Raw genomic sequence first — 19,038 nt, forward strand, 5'->3', positions numbered from 1 at the left:
AATTCAGTGTGGATGAATAAGGCTTTGTGAGGTTTGTGCGTGCATGTAAATGAGTAAGTTTTTTAAAAAGAATGTTTAGTCAATAGGGCTTGGCATGTCTGGGTTTGCTCATGGTTGTGGAGAAGGCTTGGATGGCCGTGTTGCTCCTGTGGTGGTGTTCTACCTCTCCAGGGGCTACTGGGAGAAAAAGAGGATAGACAGAAAGCAAGAGGGGGAATTGTAATTAAAATTTTCAGTCTTGTTAAGTTGGTGACAGCTTGCAATCGATGGCAAGAATCTGCCTCCAATACTAACGAACTAAAAGATCATTGGAGTTTTAGGTGGGCTGGGACCAGTAGAGGGAAAATAATTAAGATATTTATGGCCTCAATTAATCAGTTCACTGAGAAACTTGCTGCAGGAATACAGTACAGTTGGAAACTCTGAGAATGTACCTCAACTATATATTTTCTAAAACTCTAATTAGGAAGCCAGAGCTCCCTGAAGCAGCGAGCAGTATGACCTTATCATCCTTATTTACTCCTGAAATCCTAGTAGAGGCTATGGTTGAAATCCCCGTCCTGATCCATGCTGGTTTCACAAGGATGAAAACAGCAGTTTCGCCATATTACATTATAAAACTCTAATGAGGAAATATGAGCTCCCTTGTGATTCAAACTGCAGCACCCAATTATCCTTACTTACAGCTGCACAGGCTGATACACCCAGGTTAATGGCATAACAGAAGCTCTCCCCAAGGTGCTCAGCACAATGTGAAAGGCTGTGACATAGATCAATACATTATATCAGTGCGTCGACTCGGTTCTGGGGAATTCTCTCCTTCTGAAAATGCTGTAAAAAGATAAAAGAATGAAAGAATGAAAGTGGTGCTTCAAAGGAAAACGTCACATTGACAGAACCTCCCACGCGAAAATGTTTTAAATCTGTGCTCAGCTGGCGAGCGCCATGTTGATATTCTGCCCCTCATCCCGCCACCTGCCCCGGGCTTGTTAACAAGGTGCCCGTGGCAATGATTGCCTGGCCATCAAACTCCCAGCTGATAAGTTCCTCCGGGAGAAGCGGAGCTCTGTCATTGAATTCACCCCTGATCACCTCCTCATGCTGTACATTTGAGATAACGCTCGGCCATACCCGGCCTCGCATCCTTGGTAACGAGCGCTTTATATATGAATTATTCTGTAAAAATCCCCCCAGCATTTTGCAGCTACTTTGTGTAAGTGCGGGATGTATATTATTCGCTGCATTTGATAATTTGTTGACAGGATTTATATGCACAATTACGGTGTTGTAGCCTGTCATCAACATGGTATCCGGCGAGACACCTGTCACTTCCAATGTTGCAAGGCCCAAGAATGAGATTGGCTGAATGATTGAAGCCTGAGTGCAGTGAGGGTGAGGGACACAGTGACAGCACTGTGATTGACACAAATGAGAGAGAGGAGGAGATGATGGAAGGGAGCGAGGAGAGGACGGGATACTAAAACAATAGCAGGTTAAGAGAGTGGATAGAGGGAGATTTACAGATAGGCCGTAGAAGAGACAGGTGGCGAGTGGGAGAGGTGGGAAAAAAGCAGAGGACTGGGTGGGTGGGTGGGTGGGGGATGGGGGGGAGGGTGCTCTCTACAGTTCATCAAAAAGGTTTACTTAGAGAAAGAGAGTGCTGGGAGACAGGAAGCTGAGAGGAAGATGAGAGAGGAAAAGGGTGAAAACTATTCCAGGAGGAACATCCCAACTTCAGTCATGCCCCAGTGAATGTGCTGACAGGGTCTGTCTGTGCCACAGCGGAGCAAGTGTCATACACGCAGACACACCACAACACACTGCACAGGGCAAGAGAAAACTGCCACTGCTTAATCCACAACACACAGCATACACAGCATGTGTAAGCTTTAAATGCAGTTTTGTAGCATTTGCTGGATTAGCCCACAGGACAACATCACTGCAAAGGACACGCTTTCCGCAGTCTGTTCCGTGTTTACTGAGATTACTATTCATGATTTAAAATTGTTGTAGTTTGTCTTCCATGATCCCGAAGAAAGAAAATGACCTCGAGAATGATGTTAAGAACTTGGGATCAAGTGTTTGAAAGATGTGAGAATTTTACCAAGAAGCCGTGAAATGTGGCCGTGATGTCCACGTGGGGTGTCCCCATAGACTCACATGTTCAAACGTCCATTCTTTAATGCAGTCTTGGTCTTTGTAGCCCTGTCTTTAATGTCCGAGTTGGACCAATTCGCTCTGTTTATGCCTCTTTGTCTGTTATTGTTAATGTATAATTAATCCAGTTATAAAGTGATAGAAGTTTTAGCTCCAATTATTGGTTAGAGAAAGTCGAATATTTAGAAGTGTTTTAATAATTTGTTTGTGTTTGTGTGAATCAAATATGGATTTATGGATCCAGCTTGCTAATCTTCCTAACATTGGCTAATAACTAATACCCCCCCCCCCCCCCCCCCACACACACACACACACAAAACAAAAAGACAATCAAACAATAATAATGCTAAAGTGACACAACTGCGCCGATCTTTTATCTACAGTCTATGGGATTTATTAATCAAAGATGCCTATTGAATTGACACGACTGAATTGCTGTGTCAGAGCGGCATACCAGCAACTAAAATGTTACATCGCTCCCCGCTGCTTTGGTTTTGACCGTTATTCTATCTCACGCGATTTCTCCAACATCTTGAAAGTGTTTTAGCGAATCACTGGCATTTGGAGTTGAATTACACCGTACACATGCTCGTCTGCCTTTGCACGCGTAGTAGCAATAAAAAGGTTTTTATGTTAATGCAATCTGGGAAATAGTCACATTATTGACTTGTCAGATGTGTGGGCTGATGTTACTGAAACACTACTGAAGGGCTCCTGCTCTTATCTTTAAACAAGCACACTGATTGATATCTGACATTTTGATTTGGCGTAGGATTTCCATTTGAGGCTTGAGTGCTTGAGAGACATGCTGAGATTCAGATGTTTACCAACCTTTTAGATCGCTCGGGGCCCGACATGCAACAAAGTGCATCCACGTCTACGGCTTGCATCTGAATTGAAATGTTAACTGACTGATCAAAAGACAGTATCAATCAGGGTAATTAATCACACTTTAATATAACATGAATCTAACTTCATGTCATAGCTGGTCTCCTTCCAGTGCAATCTGAAATCCTTGACAGTTGTTCCCATTAATAAATGCCCAGAGCAATATCTAATAAGAGTTACTCTATCACCTTTCCATATACAATACCGCGGTGATAGCTTTGTCCCTGTCTGTCTCGCGTAAAACATTTCAGTGATTATGAAGCTATAAATTGAATTGCGTTCCTGCCCTAAAAAAGGCCTTTGTGAAATTGTGATTGCTGCACTGTTAAAAGGTCTGTCCTGCCTGTCAGTGACTTCTTTTACCTGTCTGTGCCTCTCCACTTTTAATTAACACAGTGCAATGATTAAAGTTTTAACTTAATTATCTTTATCTTTTCTCTCAGGGTGTTCAACCCTCGGCGGGAAACTGAATGAGACACTTGACGAGAGGAGTGGAGGGAAAAAAAGCAGCGGAGAGAAACTTGGTGAGATAGAGGGAGATATCAGGCAGCTGGAAAAAAAAACAAAAAGGAGAGGAGTGACTGACACCTGCCCTCCAGCTCGGTGTGAAGGGCATATAATGGGAGAGTGAGAGGAAGGGCATGAGGAGAGGGAAAGGAGAGGAGAGAATGAAGACAACCGGAAAACAAGGCCTGCCTCAAAGCAAACCTGTCTCCAATTAGGACATCTCACCACAAGACAAGATGATTACGAGAAATTTTCTCTTCTTGGTGTCCTTGTGTCTGTGGGAGGGGCTTGCGAGAGGTGCCTCAGCCAGTAAAATTTTACGGAGGAGAGGAGTGGGCGGATCGCACGTGGTGAAGCTGGGGGAGAGCCTTTCTATGGACGCGAACGTGGATTCGAATGCAATGCCCGTGGTTACTCTTCGAAACCTGATTAGCCACGAGCAGGCGAGCGACGCCAGATCTTTTTCTTACTCCAAGATGTTGCAGAATCATCCTGCCCCATCTGTAGCTAATAAGGAGAGACAAACTTTCAAGCCCAAGCGCGAGGTTGACTCTGTGGCCCCGCGCACATTGGCCGCTAGCAAGGAGTTTACCCAGGATGGGAAGAAAGTCAAAAACAACACCAAGAATGCTGACTCTTCCAAAACAGGGAGGTCAGAGAAAACTTTCACAGTTCATCATAAGCCAGATATTCACTCTAATAAAACCAAGTTTAAATCTGGCTCCAGGTCCAAAGGCAGGCCTGATTTCAGCGTCCATACTACGGGCGTGCCAGGGAAAGGTTTCAGCATAGACTCGAGCCGAAAGCTGAACCTCACTGGCAGTTACGGGGTGCTGAAGCTGCTCTCAAAAGACAACCTGGTTAGGATTGTCAATTCCCAAATGCAGAGCGTTCCCAGCTTGAGCTTTCCGAGCAAGGGCAGTCGGAGCAGGAAGCGAGATTTGATTGACGTTAATCACGGACAGCTAGAGCCTCAGAAAGTGCCGAGACAAGATATAGCTGTCACTCAGTCTCATGTGGGATATGATAATCAGACTGCATTTCCTTATGCCAGCCCAGTCGCCACTACAGATCTTAATCGGGACCGGGGCCCTGACACTCGTATTAATCCGCTAAGTGAAGTCAAGCCAGCTTTAAGTAAAGGGCAGGACAACTTGGGAAAACAGGGTTCAGATAGCGGCGATAGCAAGAGCAAACACTTTGCTCGTTTCCTGTCAACACCTCGCAGCGAGGTCAGTTTGAGCCCTGAGAAGGAAGTAATGATCAGCCAAACAGAACGGCCATTCACATCGACAAAACATCTCCCGCTGTACGTTCCCTCTGAAACAAATGAGTCTCCTCCGTCTGTGCTGACAATGCAACCCCTGGGAGTGAGACCGGGGAACAGAGCAGCAGAGTCCCGTGGAGACCCATTAACAGAGTCAGCTCACACTGCTCAAACAGATCTCAGCACAGCTCAGTACTCCGCAGATGAAGACAACAAACTTGTCAACAGCAGTCATGTCCTGAGGCTCCACCCTGCTCACGAATGGAGCCGCGTCGGGGAAGACGCCAAGATGCACGGCGCGGATCCCAAAAACGCAAAGGGCCTCGTATTTGAAGAAGCAGAGTCAGAGGTGGAAGAGGAGGAGCGCGATCGCATGGAGGTGAAGGGGTCACGGTCTCGCAGCAGGAGGAGCTGGATCTGGAACCAGTTCTTTGTGATTGAAGAATACGCCGGGCCGGAACCTGTGCTCATTGGCCGGGTAAGGAAAAAACTTCATTCATCATTTACAAGGGCTGTGAACTGTTTTATGAATGTTTTATGGATATTTAAGACACTGTTACAAGTCTCTTACATGGCTTATTTAACCCAAGGTCCTCGTTTCAGTTACACATCTCATACAAGAAATCATTAGCATACTTTAGCCCCATAGTCACGCTCCAAGTTTTTTTTTTTTTTTTTTTTTTTTTTTGTGCATCGTTATAATCTCGCAATTGGAATTGATTTACTTTCCTCCAATATGGTACCTTCCAGGTAGCTGTAAAAACGCCAATGAATCTATGAAGTACCGAGGCGCGACAAAAGCCCCCGATCCGGTGAGCCCAGGGGGCTCGTCATGATCACAACCAATCTACAGCAGCCAATGGGAATTGACATATCCAGGCGAATTAATAGCTTTACTTTTTCCTTCCACCATTGATCCTCCCCGGAAGGCAGAGAGCAAGAGAGTAGTCCAAGTGTTCCCTCATTTCCCTGTAGGTCAGTCCTGTCAGCTATCCTCACTCTTGGTCTCAGGCCTGCAAGATCCTCCTAATGCTATTTCATTCAGACTGATTTATACTTGCTTTGACAGGATTTATCACCGCATTCGCCCTCAGCACAGTCCTATTGCTCAGGTCTGCAATTTATTTAGATCACTGACTGACTGTGTCTTGCCCAGTACACACACACACACCTCCCCTCTCCCTTTTTTTAAAGAGTGAGCAGACGAGCGTGGAAGAGGTCACGTCGAGTGGACAGAAGGTGTCTCGGAGCCCTGCACTGTAATGGCTGCGCTCTCAGTCCTCAGCATGCGCCAACTGTCTCAGTACCCAGCTGCGGTAGATGAGCTAATTTATAAGCCTGTGTGGCCAGTTTGCTGAGCAAATGAATAGTAATGATCCCCGTGTGACTGCTGTAGGCTGTGAGAAGCCGGTGTGCGTGTTTGTGTGTGTGAGCGCTTCAAGTTCAGAGCTTCAGCTCAGTGGGAGGTGCGTTGAACTGAAAAGACCCACATCACATTGCATCTTTAGGTTTTAATATCCAGGTGCAGGCAGATGGGCAGGACCTCGCGGGCTTTGTGCGCAAGCCTCCCTGATGTTTAGCTAATATTTAATGTGGCTCCTTTTGCTTTGTGCTGTGACTGATGAAGGTCTGAGTGGAATGCTGGGAAGCACTGGAGAAGATGTAAGAGCCAATGGTCCAGCTTACAGATGGCACTGCGTGTAAAGCCATTAGTGCCAATCTGCTGTGTCAAGCAGGTATTTATGCCAGCACATTGTATGGCACTCAAGGAGGGAACAACGCCAGGCCACACACACACACACACACACACACACACACACACACACACACACACACACACACACACACACACACACACACACACACACGCCCATATGATAGTGCTGACACTTGGAGTACACCCAGAACACTATTGTGACTGTGTATCTGTGTGTACTGGGTTAGAGATGCGTATGATTAGTTCCCTACTGTATGAGACAAGTGGCGGCACACATGTATAATGCTCTTATAGATCTTAATACGCTTATGAATTTTTAATCTCCCGCTCTGGCCCAGTGTAGGCCAGCTCTATAGGTAGAGAGATCAATGCGCGCTTGTCGGGGGTTTTTTTGTGGTTTTTTTTACCCTATTGAGGGCCTGATTGTGTTTTAATGGAGAAGTGTGAAGAAATTGACTGTGCAGGCCAAAACAGCTCCACCTGCCAGACCTAGCCCAGTCCAAAATCAGGCTCAGTCAGCTGCAAATACTGTTGCCTCTGTTTCAAAACAACGCAACTCACCTAAAACCAACTATACTGTCCTTACGCAAATCGTGGTCATGTGAAGGTGTTTTTCTGCGGGCTTGTTTTAAAATACGCCTTGTGACATTGATTCATGCTGGATTTTTGTGTGATCTTGGACAGTTTGTTCCAAATAAATCTCTACTAAAGCTGGAAACTAGAGCCAAGAGTCTAATCTGTGATGTCAATAGGAGACAAAGGCCCTGCTGCTAAACTGATAATGAATTGGTGGTGTGGAGGGGGTGGAGGGGGCAACTCTGTGGACACAGCGCTGGGCGCAGTTTTGAAAGGACATTTATGAGCACTTCCTCTGATTTCAAACTTTCAGAAGCTCTGTCACAAAAAGTGCTAATCTGTTCATCAATCTAAAGAGAATATAAAATGAAGCAGTCTCTGAGCCTTCCACTATCCATCAGCTGTTGCTTGAAATATCTCTGCACTCTCAGAGATGCAAGTTTTTGTTTACTGTAGCATATTGCTTTTGGAGAGTTGTTCAGGTTCACTAGAGTTGCCTAAAAGGGCAAGAGGTTTTCAGCGGTCTGTCTGAGTCAGTTTTCTGCTCTCTACAAACACCCTTTCGCTCTTTATGTCTCTCTTACACCCATGCAGAGCCCTGCACACACACACACGGGCATGCACAGGCACACAAAAACACGTGTGCACACTTGCAGACGCTGCCATGTTACTATATTTTCTCACAGTGGAGTGTCTCTGCCCCATGATAATTGTGAATTTAATTGATGCTGTCACATGGTCTGTAATGGGGTTTCAAGTGATTGCAGAGGCTGTGTGAAAGAAACACAGATTTTTCTTGAGGAGAAAAGGCGCCTCAGCAGAGCTGGGATTAAAAAAAAAAAAACCGCCCCTTTTCTGATTAGCTTTTCTTCTCCCCTTACTCTCTCGCTGCTGAAATGCAAACTCCCTAACACCTCATGCGGGGGGAAAACGTGACATATACAGCAGCTTCTTCCTCTCTGTTAGGAAATTCCTTCTTGCCCCGTCTTCACCCCGATAACAGCGTAAGCATATGTGAGACCTGGTGTGTTGGTGAACGTGCATATATAATTCACCAGCGCAACAGGAAGTGGACTTAGGCTATCGTCCTCATTAGCATATCATTTACATCATCATGAGCATACATAATTCATAGTTAGTGAAATATGCTGGTAATACGCAATTAACATTGCTGTCTGTACTATACATGGCGCTCACACTAGGGCATGGCAGGAATCTATAACATGTAGGCATCAGTGGGAAATAGTAATTAGATACTTTTAGCTCCTGACATGCTGAACAATACCAGTCATTTCTCATCATTATATTGAATCATTAACATTCACTACTAAAAATTGCTCTGCAAAGTGCATTTAAAAGATTCCCCCTGCCTCGGGGCATCTTAAGATATATAAATAAAACAGTTAGTTACCGACTGTCCTGCTAATGATAAGACCTGAGCCTCTGGGTGCAACATGCGCACACGAGATATTGGAGAAGTGCTTGTAGGAAATCCTCGGTGTGATGCAATGGTGAGAATGAGGTTGTCAGACGAAGTTAATTCTTAGTATGCATGCTTTTTCTCTAATTTTCACTCTTGCAAAGCTTGTTCCTCATTAGCTACAAGTACATTTATTCAGCTGCATGCAGTATTTCTCTTTTATGATAAAACTATACTGCTCAAAAAAATGAAAGGAACATTTTGAAAGCACTTTATTTCTCCATAGAACAATCATGCTGGATATCTATGCCGATATAGACTAAGTAATGTGTTAGAAACAAAAGAATTCAAGTGAAAAAATGAAACAATTTAGTCCATTTTACCAAAATTGCATTGCACCAACTCAAAATGGTTTGTGTGGACTTGCCGAGACAACTGATGGTGACCTGGGAGATCTTGTCCCAGTTCTGGATCAGGGCATCACTGAGCTCCTAGACGGTCTGAGATGCAACCTGGTGGCGTTAGACGGACCGAACCAGGGGCCAGTCGAGGTATCAGTTCCTTCATCCTCCAGGATTTGCTGGCATACATGAGGCCGGGCAGGGTAGGGTCGTGCATCTCATTCTGATACCTAATGGCAGTCATGTTGCCGTTGCCTAGCCTACCTAGTCTTTGTGTCACTCCAGGGACAAAGTAACAGGCAGCAAAACATTTTCCCTGGCTTCTCCAGACCCTTTCACATCTGTCACATGAACCTGCTCTGATCTGTGAAAAACACAGTTTGCCAGTGGTGGGCTGAGAATTCTGGTATTCTGTAAATCCTAATCTGGCACCACGGTGCTGGGCAGTGAGCACAGGGTGCACTAGAGGATGTCGGATCCTCACGCCACACTCATGATGTCTGTTTCTGATTGCTTGGTCAGAGACATTCACATCAGTGATCTGCTGGAGGTCATTTTGTAGCTCTGGCAGTGCTACAAAAGGCACAAAGGAGCAGATACCTGTCCTGCTGATTGGTTAAGGACCTTCTACGGCCCTGTCCAGTACTCCTCGAGTAACTACCTGTCTCCAGAAATCTCCATGCTCCTGAGACAGTGCTGGGAGACACAGCAAACCTTCCGGCTATGGCACGTATTGATGCGCCATCCTGTAGGAGTTGGGCTACCCGTGCAACCTCTGTAGGGTCCGGGTATCACCTCATGCTACCAGTAGTGTAGTAGTGCACCTGTTGTTATTTCATTAACATCAAAGCAGCTGAAACTGATTAACAACCCCCTCTGATACTTAACTGACCAGATCAATATCTCACAAGTTTAAATGAGTCGATGCTACACTCTGATTAAAAAGTGTTCCTTTCATCTTTTTTCAGCAGTGTATTTCACAGCTTTAGTAACTGGGTATCTCACAGGCTCTACATACAAACACAAGGCAAACAAATATATAGATAGTATGTATTTTACTGCTAATGGATTCAGGTAGCGTAGGCGTGGACTCATGGGAAACATTTCATTGGATCAAATTTGGCCTGAAATGTTCGAATCTTAACTGTAATTTTATATGTGACGCAATACTTCTCACTGTACTATTCCTGCATTTCACCACCGTCTGTTTTTGATCCTTGCTTATTATCGTAAAGCTCAGTTCTTATTTTGCTCCTCCTATGCGTCTTTCTTCTCCGTGTGCCTCCTGTGTTCTCTTTTTCTGCATTTCACATTGTCTGAGTTTATTCTCGGTATCTCTGTTAGTGTTAGCTTCTTTTTTTTAAAGTTTACTTCCTCATGTGGTTTTCTGTTTTTACTTCAATCCTCTCTTTCCGTGTCTCAAATGAGTTCACCTGTGCCTTGTTATCCCTCGCTTTGTGTGTGTGTGTGTGTGTGTGTGTGTGTGTGTGTGTGTGTGTGTGTGTCAGTCTTGGTCTTTTGTCAGGTTGTGGTGGCTTGTATTCCTTGTTTTCCTTCTGCTGTCTCTCTGCTTTTGGATTTCAGTAGTTGATTTTTGTTAAATCAACGTCGAACAAAAGTTTCTCTTTGTGTCAACAACTGGGTCCTACTTAATGAACTCTACTGCACATGTGATATGTGTGCCTGAAGTGAAAGCTTCACTACTTCTGCAGTAAACAGACACTTCGTTCCATCCCTGACATGCATAGAAGTTGTGGAATAGACAAACACGCGCACACTTGTAGATTCTAAATACACATTTGTATCAAGAATAGGTAAAACACACTCCGTCGCTGCAGAAACACATCACACAGAAAACTCGTGAGCCATGCTTCAAAGTTATAAATAAAAGTGTGCAGATAAAAGGCTCTCTCATGAGTCTGGAGGAATGAGAGAGGAAAGAGGCATGGAGAGGCAGACAAAAGATGAGAAGAGCGTGTGATGGTGCCAATAGGAGGGCCAATTGTAACTGTAAACACACACACACACATGCCTCCTGACAAGACACTCATCAATAGTTATTAAAAAAAGGACTCGGTGTTTTCCTGTGCTTCCACTCTCCCTGTAGAAATCATTTAGCCTCCGGGTCCGAGCACAGCAGGGGTGAGACAGCAATTAGAGAGTGACTACAGTGCAGGGAGGGAGGGAAGAGGGGAGGGTGAGACAACGAGGGAGAGCAGAGCAAGATTACCATGCAGGACAAAGAGGGGATGATGTGCAGGGGAAAAGTAAGAGAGACTACAGAGAGGGGGACGTACGGCGGCGTTAATGGCGTGAGGATATATGGAGCAGAGGGAGGGAGGGGAAAAATGTAAGTGGTAGAAAGTGAGGAAAGGTTAATGGCTGACAATTGGTAGATGGGAAGAACGTGTGAGACAGTTAAAGGAAAAAGAGAGGAGGGGGAAGGACCACACATCTCTGAAGCTGACCTCGCAGCCCGTCGAGGCCTGAAGCGAGTCGGAGGAAGGAAGACGGGCCGGGGAGACGAGGAGAGGGTTATGAAAAGAGGCAGGGCATCAGTGCAGGGACGTGCAGGGTTTACAACGAGGAAAATACAAGAGAGCAGGAGAGAGAGAGGAGGGAATTGAGGATGCAGTTAAATACCATTTTATTGCAAGCCCCTGTGGAGGCCAGATTTAAATGTGTCTCAGTGCTGAGTGGGTGCAGGATCACATAGAGAAAATAATAGACAGGAGGAGGGAAGGAACAAGGCTACGAGGGGAAAGAAGAGGAAGAAAAGAGGAGAAGCTGTGGAGTCTATTAAAGATGGAATTCAAAGGAAACACAGCCCGCCGTTCTCTTCTTTTACTTCCAATCTCCCTGCTCCCTTTATAGCCCCTGTTTCATCTCGGGATAATGTCGAACAAATCAGCAAAGCAAGTATCTGAATTTAAAGCATCATTCTCCCGGATGTGAAGATGGCAGTATTTTATCTCAGGGAGTGTATGAGCCCCCTTTAGAATACATCCAGAACATTTTTAACTTAATATAAAAATACATTTGGAGGTAACCCCAGAAATATCGGCTAGCATTTGTGTAACCTTAACAACCCGTAAAGGAGTGTAACGGCCTAAAATAAAGCAAAAAATTAGAGCCGGGGATGCTCCATTACCTGAGGTTAACCCTACAAGGTTAGTCGGTGTCAATGGTGAGAAATACAGTGAGAGTTTAAGTGGTGGAGTATGAAGGGAAGAAGGCTGTGCAGGAGCTGAATTCATGATTATGCATAGCCCAGTGTGAGCTCTGTGACCGTGACCTTGAGCTAATATTTATGCTTTGGCCTAGACTGTGCGCTCCACTTCTCCCCGTGGCCCTGAAGGAGCCCATGAGTCAGAGAGCTGAGGGCATGGGCAACAGTGGAGGGCAGAGGAGGCTAAAGAAGAGGAGACGACACATGACTGAAAGGAACTGAGTGAGAGAAAAGAACAGGAGGTAGTTACAGTGACAGAAGTCATCCTGCTGTGAACCTGTTGGCTGCTCAAATTTGATTTTTGTACCTGTAAACCCGTAACATTAACACATTACTAATATTAAAGCATTAAATTAAAAAAGCACTTCTCTATTCATGTGAACATTAATGCTGTTTGTAAATGAGGTTGTTGCATGAGCACTGAATTTTAGCTTCCTTAGCCTAGACGGCCACGTTACTGTTAAAGCAGCAAAGCTGCCATCCCCAAAATGTCTTACACATTTCCTCATAATCAGGACATTCATTTCTGCTCAGTCATATACAGTAACTGGCCACACATGAGTCTACTCCAGTCAGGTTTTGTTGACCTAAAAAGAAAATAAATCACTTTTATCGTGTGCCAAACAAGCCCACAGCTACTCAAGCAGCGCTGTTGGTCTGTAAAGAAGATAGACTGCAAGAGTTGTAAAATGTGGGTCCATGATATGTTTAAGACTTATATACACTGTATAAAGAAGATGGGAGCAGCTTCTGGGTCTGAAAAGTCAAACCAGTTTAAAGTGCTTTAACCTCCTAGGACCTGGCGTCCACATATGTGGACATCACATTTTGGGTTATTTAGACCAAAATACTCAATTTTGCCCTACATGGGCCTGATATCCACTTACGAGGACATTATACTGCTACTGTTCTATCAAAATTTTAAACAAATATCCTCATATGTGGCTCTTATTTTTCTTAAAAACAAAAATAAGGTAAAAAAATAATCTGGTAATTCTTTGTTTTTACAAACATCGGGCCCCAATCAGCCCAAATATCAAAGAGAAATTGAAAATGCATGCCGTGGAAGAGTTCGGGTCTTAGGAGGTTAAACATGTATGAGCTTTAATGACTAACATTGGACAAAAAACAACAAGAAAAAAATTCCCAAGAAATTCTGGGAAATTGATTTTTCCATCTCAGTAAGCTCACTCCTAATAAATTTATGGTCTAAATTGCTAGTTCCAGGTCTTTTTAATAAAACATGATGCTTGTTTTTGGAAAGTATAGTCAGTTTTAGAGAAAAACATAAAACATAAAAAGGTTACGCTGTGGGGTGTGGTTTCTCTGCTGCATGGTTCAATTGTGACTTAATTTATTTAGTTGAATCCACACATCACTTGTGACCTAATGTCTTTCAAAAGACATTGTGGCAGTGGCAGAAATGCTGAACTTTGAGACTTCAAAACAAGATTTTCTTATAGCTACACAGAGAATTGTAGTTAATAGCAATTAAGATTTGTCTAACGTGTTTGGAAAGATTACCTTAGATTACCATGACCTCAGTGACTGAGAACCTACACAAACAACTAAGATTCAGTTAATTTAAGGCTTGAAAACTAAAATTTATGATAAAAACTGTATTTATGTGATTTGTGAGCAAACAAAAAACAGATCTCCATGTGCATTTCTTTGAATACTTCCTCTTTATTGACGCACAGCTGGTGTGAAAAGGCTGTGAGGCGGGCAAAAGGCTCGGTTACAAAGGTGAGGGGGGTGCATGGCGAGGGCACGTCAGGAGATGAGATTAAGGTCGGCGTGAGATACGCAGGAGGCCGTGGGAGGGAGGGCAGAGGGAGCTGGTTGGACTGGCCACAGATGGGAGAGGGGAACAGAGGTGAACGAGGATGAGGATAGAATCACACAGGGGCACTCATGTTACTTTTTTTTTAATGCATCCTGAGTAGCAAGCCTGAACAAACGGGCATTTTCTCCCCCAGGTCTTCCCTAAAGACATGCAGTTAGTGGGGTTAGGTTAACTGGTGATTTGACTTCTTAGATGTCTTAAAATATGCCAGTACGCCTTTGAACTGGAAACCTTTTAATCTAACTGGTCAACTAGCTGGTTACATCCCAAACAACACATACACTTTAGAAGCTATATTGTATCTCCTGTTTCTGTTACTGGTATATCTTAAGAGCAATTGTGAGAACATCATGTATTATTCTTGAAAAAAATTATGCTTTCTATGTATATTGAGTAAACTAACACTTGACTAACACCTGATTCTCGTGGTGTAGATACACCATCTGTATCTCAGAGAAAAACGCAGGGAGCTATCAATATAGTAAAACTATGATTCAACTTATTCAAGTTTTCTTGTAATATATTCTCTATTGACATGTAAGACGTTGTCAGCCATTCCTCAGGCAATCCTTCAGCTCGACACCAGTAACTGCAACAAACAGGATGATAAACAGAGCTTGAAAATTCCCTTCATTATTGCCCACTTTACGCACACACAAGTTGGTTCCAAGTTGGTAAAAGCCATTCCTCTTGGCAGTGGCACGCGGTGGCATATATGTGGGCGATTTGCCCTTTAAATGTACAGCAGTGAGTTAAGCCTCCAGTGGCCTTTTCCAAGCTCGTCTCCCTCGGCTAAAAAATATGATGTGAAGTATACAACACTAGAGTGGAGCACTGAAGCAATAAAACACAAACAATCATCTGACTAGCCGCCACACACACTCACATACACACACTCTCGCTCTCATACATCAGCTGATTATGATAATCAAAAGTGGGATTTGCATACTCCGAGGCTAAAAGCACAGTTTTGTCCTGAATAATGTATTGCGGAGGAAGACAACAGTGGCGAGATGCATTGAGGAGCTTATCGTGCTAAAGGAAAAGTCTAATAATGATGAATAATAAATGCTCTGTTAGGAAGTGTGCGAGCAGGAGGAAGTGTGTGTGTGTGACAGAGGACTGTTCTGCGTTCTTCGAGGCCACACAGCATGCCCTCCAGAGACAGATTATATTAGATCAAACGGGAACAGGACAGCGTGTCCACACCACAACCGAATTAACGCGCCGACTGACACTAACCAAACTTCTATGCACAATCGATGGCGGATCGATGCTAAACAATTAACTGCGGCTTCTCATGACGTGTTTGAACCTCATTTCGGCGCAAGACAAACAGACAGGGAGCCAGAGGGGACTCGTTTCAATACCGTCTGACATGTTTCCTTAGAGCGTCGAACAAAAAATGGAGAATTTCCACGGATTTGATTGAAAGTTCAGCCGGAATTTCAAACCCGTCTCCATGCGAAGGTTTCGCCTTCTGAAGTCGCAAGTGCTCCTGAGGGTCTCGCTGTATGCTGCTCACATTTCTGGGGAGCGGGCTGGGTCTTGTGTTTGAGTGCCTCTGCATAATTGGAAGGTGTTCTTATGTGTGTCTGCATTGATTAGAGTGGAGAGCAGGACAGCCGAAAGAGCGCTGTGTAAATCGGCATGCACGCGCGTGTGTGTGTGTGCGAGGCCCACCGGGTGAAACACTGCCTGCGTTCTTGTTGTGGCTGCGGTTGTTTTATGCTGTTCTAATGGTTTGCTTGAGACTAGTAGCGGGTGTTTTCTCATCATGACAATTATTGGCTTTGTGGGGATTCTGGCTTACAGTTATGGATAATTAACTTGTCTTATTTTTGTTATTGTTTGGTTAAGACTCACAAAATAATTGCTGCAAATGTGACGGGGCAAGGCACAAGCAGTTGTCTTGTCAGGTGATATGACCGAATTACAATAAAAAAGCATTTTTTGCCAGATTATGTAATCCCCCCCAGTTTGGTAATAATCCCCCCTCAATCCACTGTGAGGCATGTGGACTAGGTGATAGTTGTGTTCCTTCCTCTGGCACCTTCTACGTGCCTGCATTTACAATACAGTGTTATTATTAACTTAAATATATCACAGAAATGTCTATTTGGTTTATTTTAATACGGTCAGTGATTTATTAGGGATTATTAAGGAATTATTACATCCCGTTTGAATCCACTAATGCCCGGTTATACAACTAGGGCATCATGTGTTTGTTTAGCTAGTTATGACGCTATACTGCATATCTGATCTGTTGTAGCCTGATCTAATCTGATCAGGGACAACATAATCTGACATAATTCATTCTTATGTTTATCATTTTGAATCTGATTTGTCTGTGTGTGACGCTGGTAACAACTGTGCATTTAAATGCTGCTGGTGTAAAAACACATTTTAGTGGGTGATGATGTGGTGATGGCTTATTTTATTATGGACTAGCAGGAAAAACCCACAATAATTTAGACGTCAACAACAAGAGACAACACGGTCCTGAATTTAGAGGCTTTTATTAAATGAAATTGGTTGAACCAATCAATCGTAAAGATACCCCCTAAGGATTTCCCTCACAAAACTTGGAATTATTCATAAATTCAGAGTCATTAAATACATTGCCACTTATCCTTACTTGGTCCTCAGTGGTGCAGTCATCAGATTACACATAAAAATTACATTTTCATAAATTAAAGCCGGTGTAGGCCACATGATTGTTTGATGTCACTGTACAAAAAAACAGAAAAAGACTTCCTGCACACCAGCTGTAAGCGCTGACATACTTTAGCACGTATAAAGCAAAGACAAACACGCCCATATGTGGTGGGGCTTAGAACAAACACGTTAGAGGGGGCAGCTGCAGAAGTAGGGCTATCCATTTTCAATTTTCTTTTTGGTGTTTTGCTTCCCTTCCTTAAATTTCTATTTACTGCAACTTTAAATAGATTAAAAAAACATGGCCTAGTGTGTCCCACATAATACATCTTCAGATCTGTTAAATTTGAATCAAATTGGAAATGTGGATTCTTGATTCAGATTCAACACACGAGCACACTGTAGTTTGCACGAACCCTATCGCACATAATTTAACCTGCATGGGAGGTGCGCCAGAAGAAAGCTAAACAAAATGTTTGCCAGTGAACATTAAAGCAAAGACCAGGCCTTTTGGTATAAAGCGCTCTGGATGGCCACATTCAAAATTGAGCTGTTTGGCCACAGTAACAGAAGACATGTCTGGCACAGATCAAAGACAGCTTTTCAGGAGAAGCGGCTCGTGCCAACTGTGAAGCATGATGGTGGAAATGGGATGGTTTTGGGGGTTGCTTTGCTGCCTCCGGGACTGGGCAGCTTGCAGTCATTGATCCTACTATGAATTCTCCATCATATGATTGAGCGCCTGAAGATTATGTGAGGCCATCTGTCTGAAAGTTGAAGCCGAACAAGAAGTGGAACCTTTCAATGGGATAATGATCCAAAATGCACAAGTAACTGCACCAAGACAAGGCTCAAAAAGAAAAAAATGTGGTGTTATGGGCTGGTCCGGTCAATACTTTACAGATTTAAATACTAAATATCCTGCAGCTCAAGGAGTTTTAAGAGAGTTCTGCACACCGATGCTGCAGACTAGTGGGCAATTACGCAAAACAGAAGCATTCATATTAAAGAGAGCTTTTAAAGAATAATATTACCTATATAAATAACTCAAAGGCTAATTTTTATTTTTCTGTGTATCACAGAGGATTGAATAGGACAGACCAGGCCAGGTGTTCACATGCAGTTTGTGCTCTGAATGTATTTTATTGTTTTGGTTTACTTAGGCTTTGCTCTCCTTTGTCGTCTCACAAGCAGAGATGGAGTTGCATTCCTCTCCTCTTGGGACTGACAGCTAAGACACCTGATGATGGCAGAGCCATCAACGCTTACTGATTTTAGTTATTAGTGCTTTGCAGATGCTGGCCTTAGCCCTGCGCTGTGCTTTAGTAACCTTCCCACACTTCCTGGCCTTCCCTCAATGGTTTCTTCTCTCTCCAGGTCAGTCACCACAGGCTCTCAGTGGCACACAAACACAGACTCAGACACACACACACACACACACACACACATTTTCTCAGTCAAGCCTTGGCTCGCTGTCCACTCTGTGCTAGAACTGTGCCAAGTGGAGGTTCAGCCAGGGCACAAGGAGACTCGCAGTCATTACACCTCTTTCTTTAAAGTTACTGGGGCCGGCACACTTACATACTCACCTGGAAGGCCTGTTGTTAAAACGGTCACGTATAGTAAGACACACATGCACAGTTGCGTGCACACATAAATGCTTACACATACCCTCAAGCAAAACTAATGATATTGCGGTGGTAGGTAAGCTGGCCACAAGGCATAGTTTCATTTCAAACGGGCTCTCTGAACTCATGTGGGCTCTGTCCCAAATTAATTTTCCTGACGTTTTCCCTGATCGGCCCGTTTCTTTAGACATCTCTCCGAATCGGTGGGCCTGCTCCAAATCGATTGGCTGACCCTCTACCCTCTGCCCTGCTTGACACTCCCCGGCTGATATGACGGAGCTGGCTCAGCCTCAGCTGCCCCCCTCCCCACTCACCCACCAACGGTAACCCCTCCCTTTTTACCCTCACCCAGCCTTGCTGCAGAATTTGACTGCTGGAGCTGGTGGTGGTCCCATAGACCTCTGGCTCTCTTGAAGTCACCATGCACAAGATGAATAGCTTCCCCTCTTACAGCTTCAACAGGAGACGGGTCGGTATTCTCACACCTGCCTGCGTGACCTTGCAGACGTTTCCTGATGTGTTTGGGAATTGAACCCCACTGCCAATCACAGGGCTCGGTGGTGTACGCCTATCGGCATTTCACGTGAGCCGCCACCTGATTTACCGCACTTTATCTTTTTTTTTTTCTATTACTGTAACCTAACCACCATCTTAGCCTCAAAGCACACAAGCACATCAGACGCACACACACACACTGAAGTTGTAGGGAATAACATCCACATTCATTAGGCTAATGCACAGCTG

At 44.2% G+C, this 19,038-nt stretch overlaps 1 protein-coding gene across 1 annotated transcript in view; it reads left to right on the forward strand.

Annotated features, from left to right (window-relative positions):
* Nucleotides 1-19,038, forward strand: part of cdh24b (cadherin 24, type 2b) — a 156,230-nt gene that overhangs the window by 52,291 nt on the left and 84,901 nt on the right. The window contains exon 2 of the mRNA XM_026150663.1: nucleotides 3,489-5,297. Coding sequence (XP_026006448.1) covers nucleotides 3,789-5,297 — 1,509 coding nt within the window. The 5' untranslated portion in view covers nucleotides 3,489-3,788. The remainder of the gene's footprint in view (nucleotides 1-3,488; nucleotides 5,298-19,038) is intronic.

The sequence above is a fragment of the Astatotilapia calliptera genome, chromosome 18, assembly GCF_900246225.1.
Source record: "Astatotilapia calliptera chromosome 18, fAstCal1.2, whole genome shotgun sequence".
Taxonomy (NCBI): domain Eukaryota; kingdom Metazoa; phylum Chordata; class Actinopteri; order Cichliformes; family Cichlidae; genus Astatotilapia; species Astatotilapia calliptera.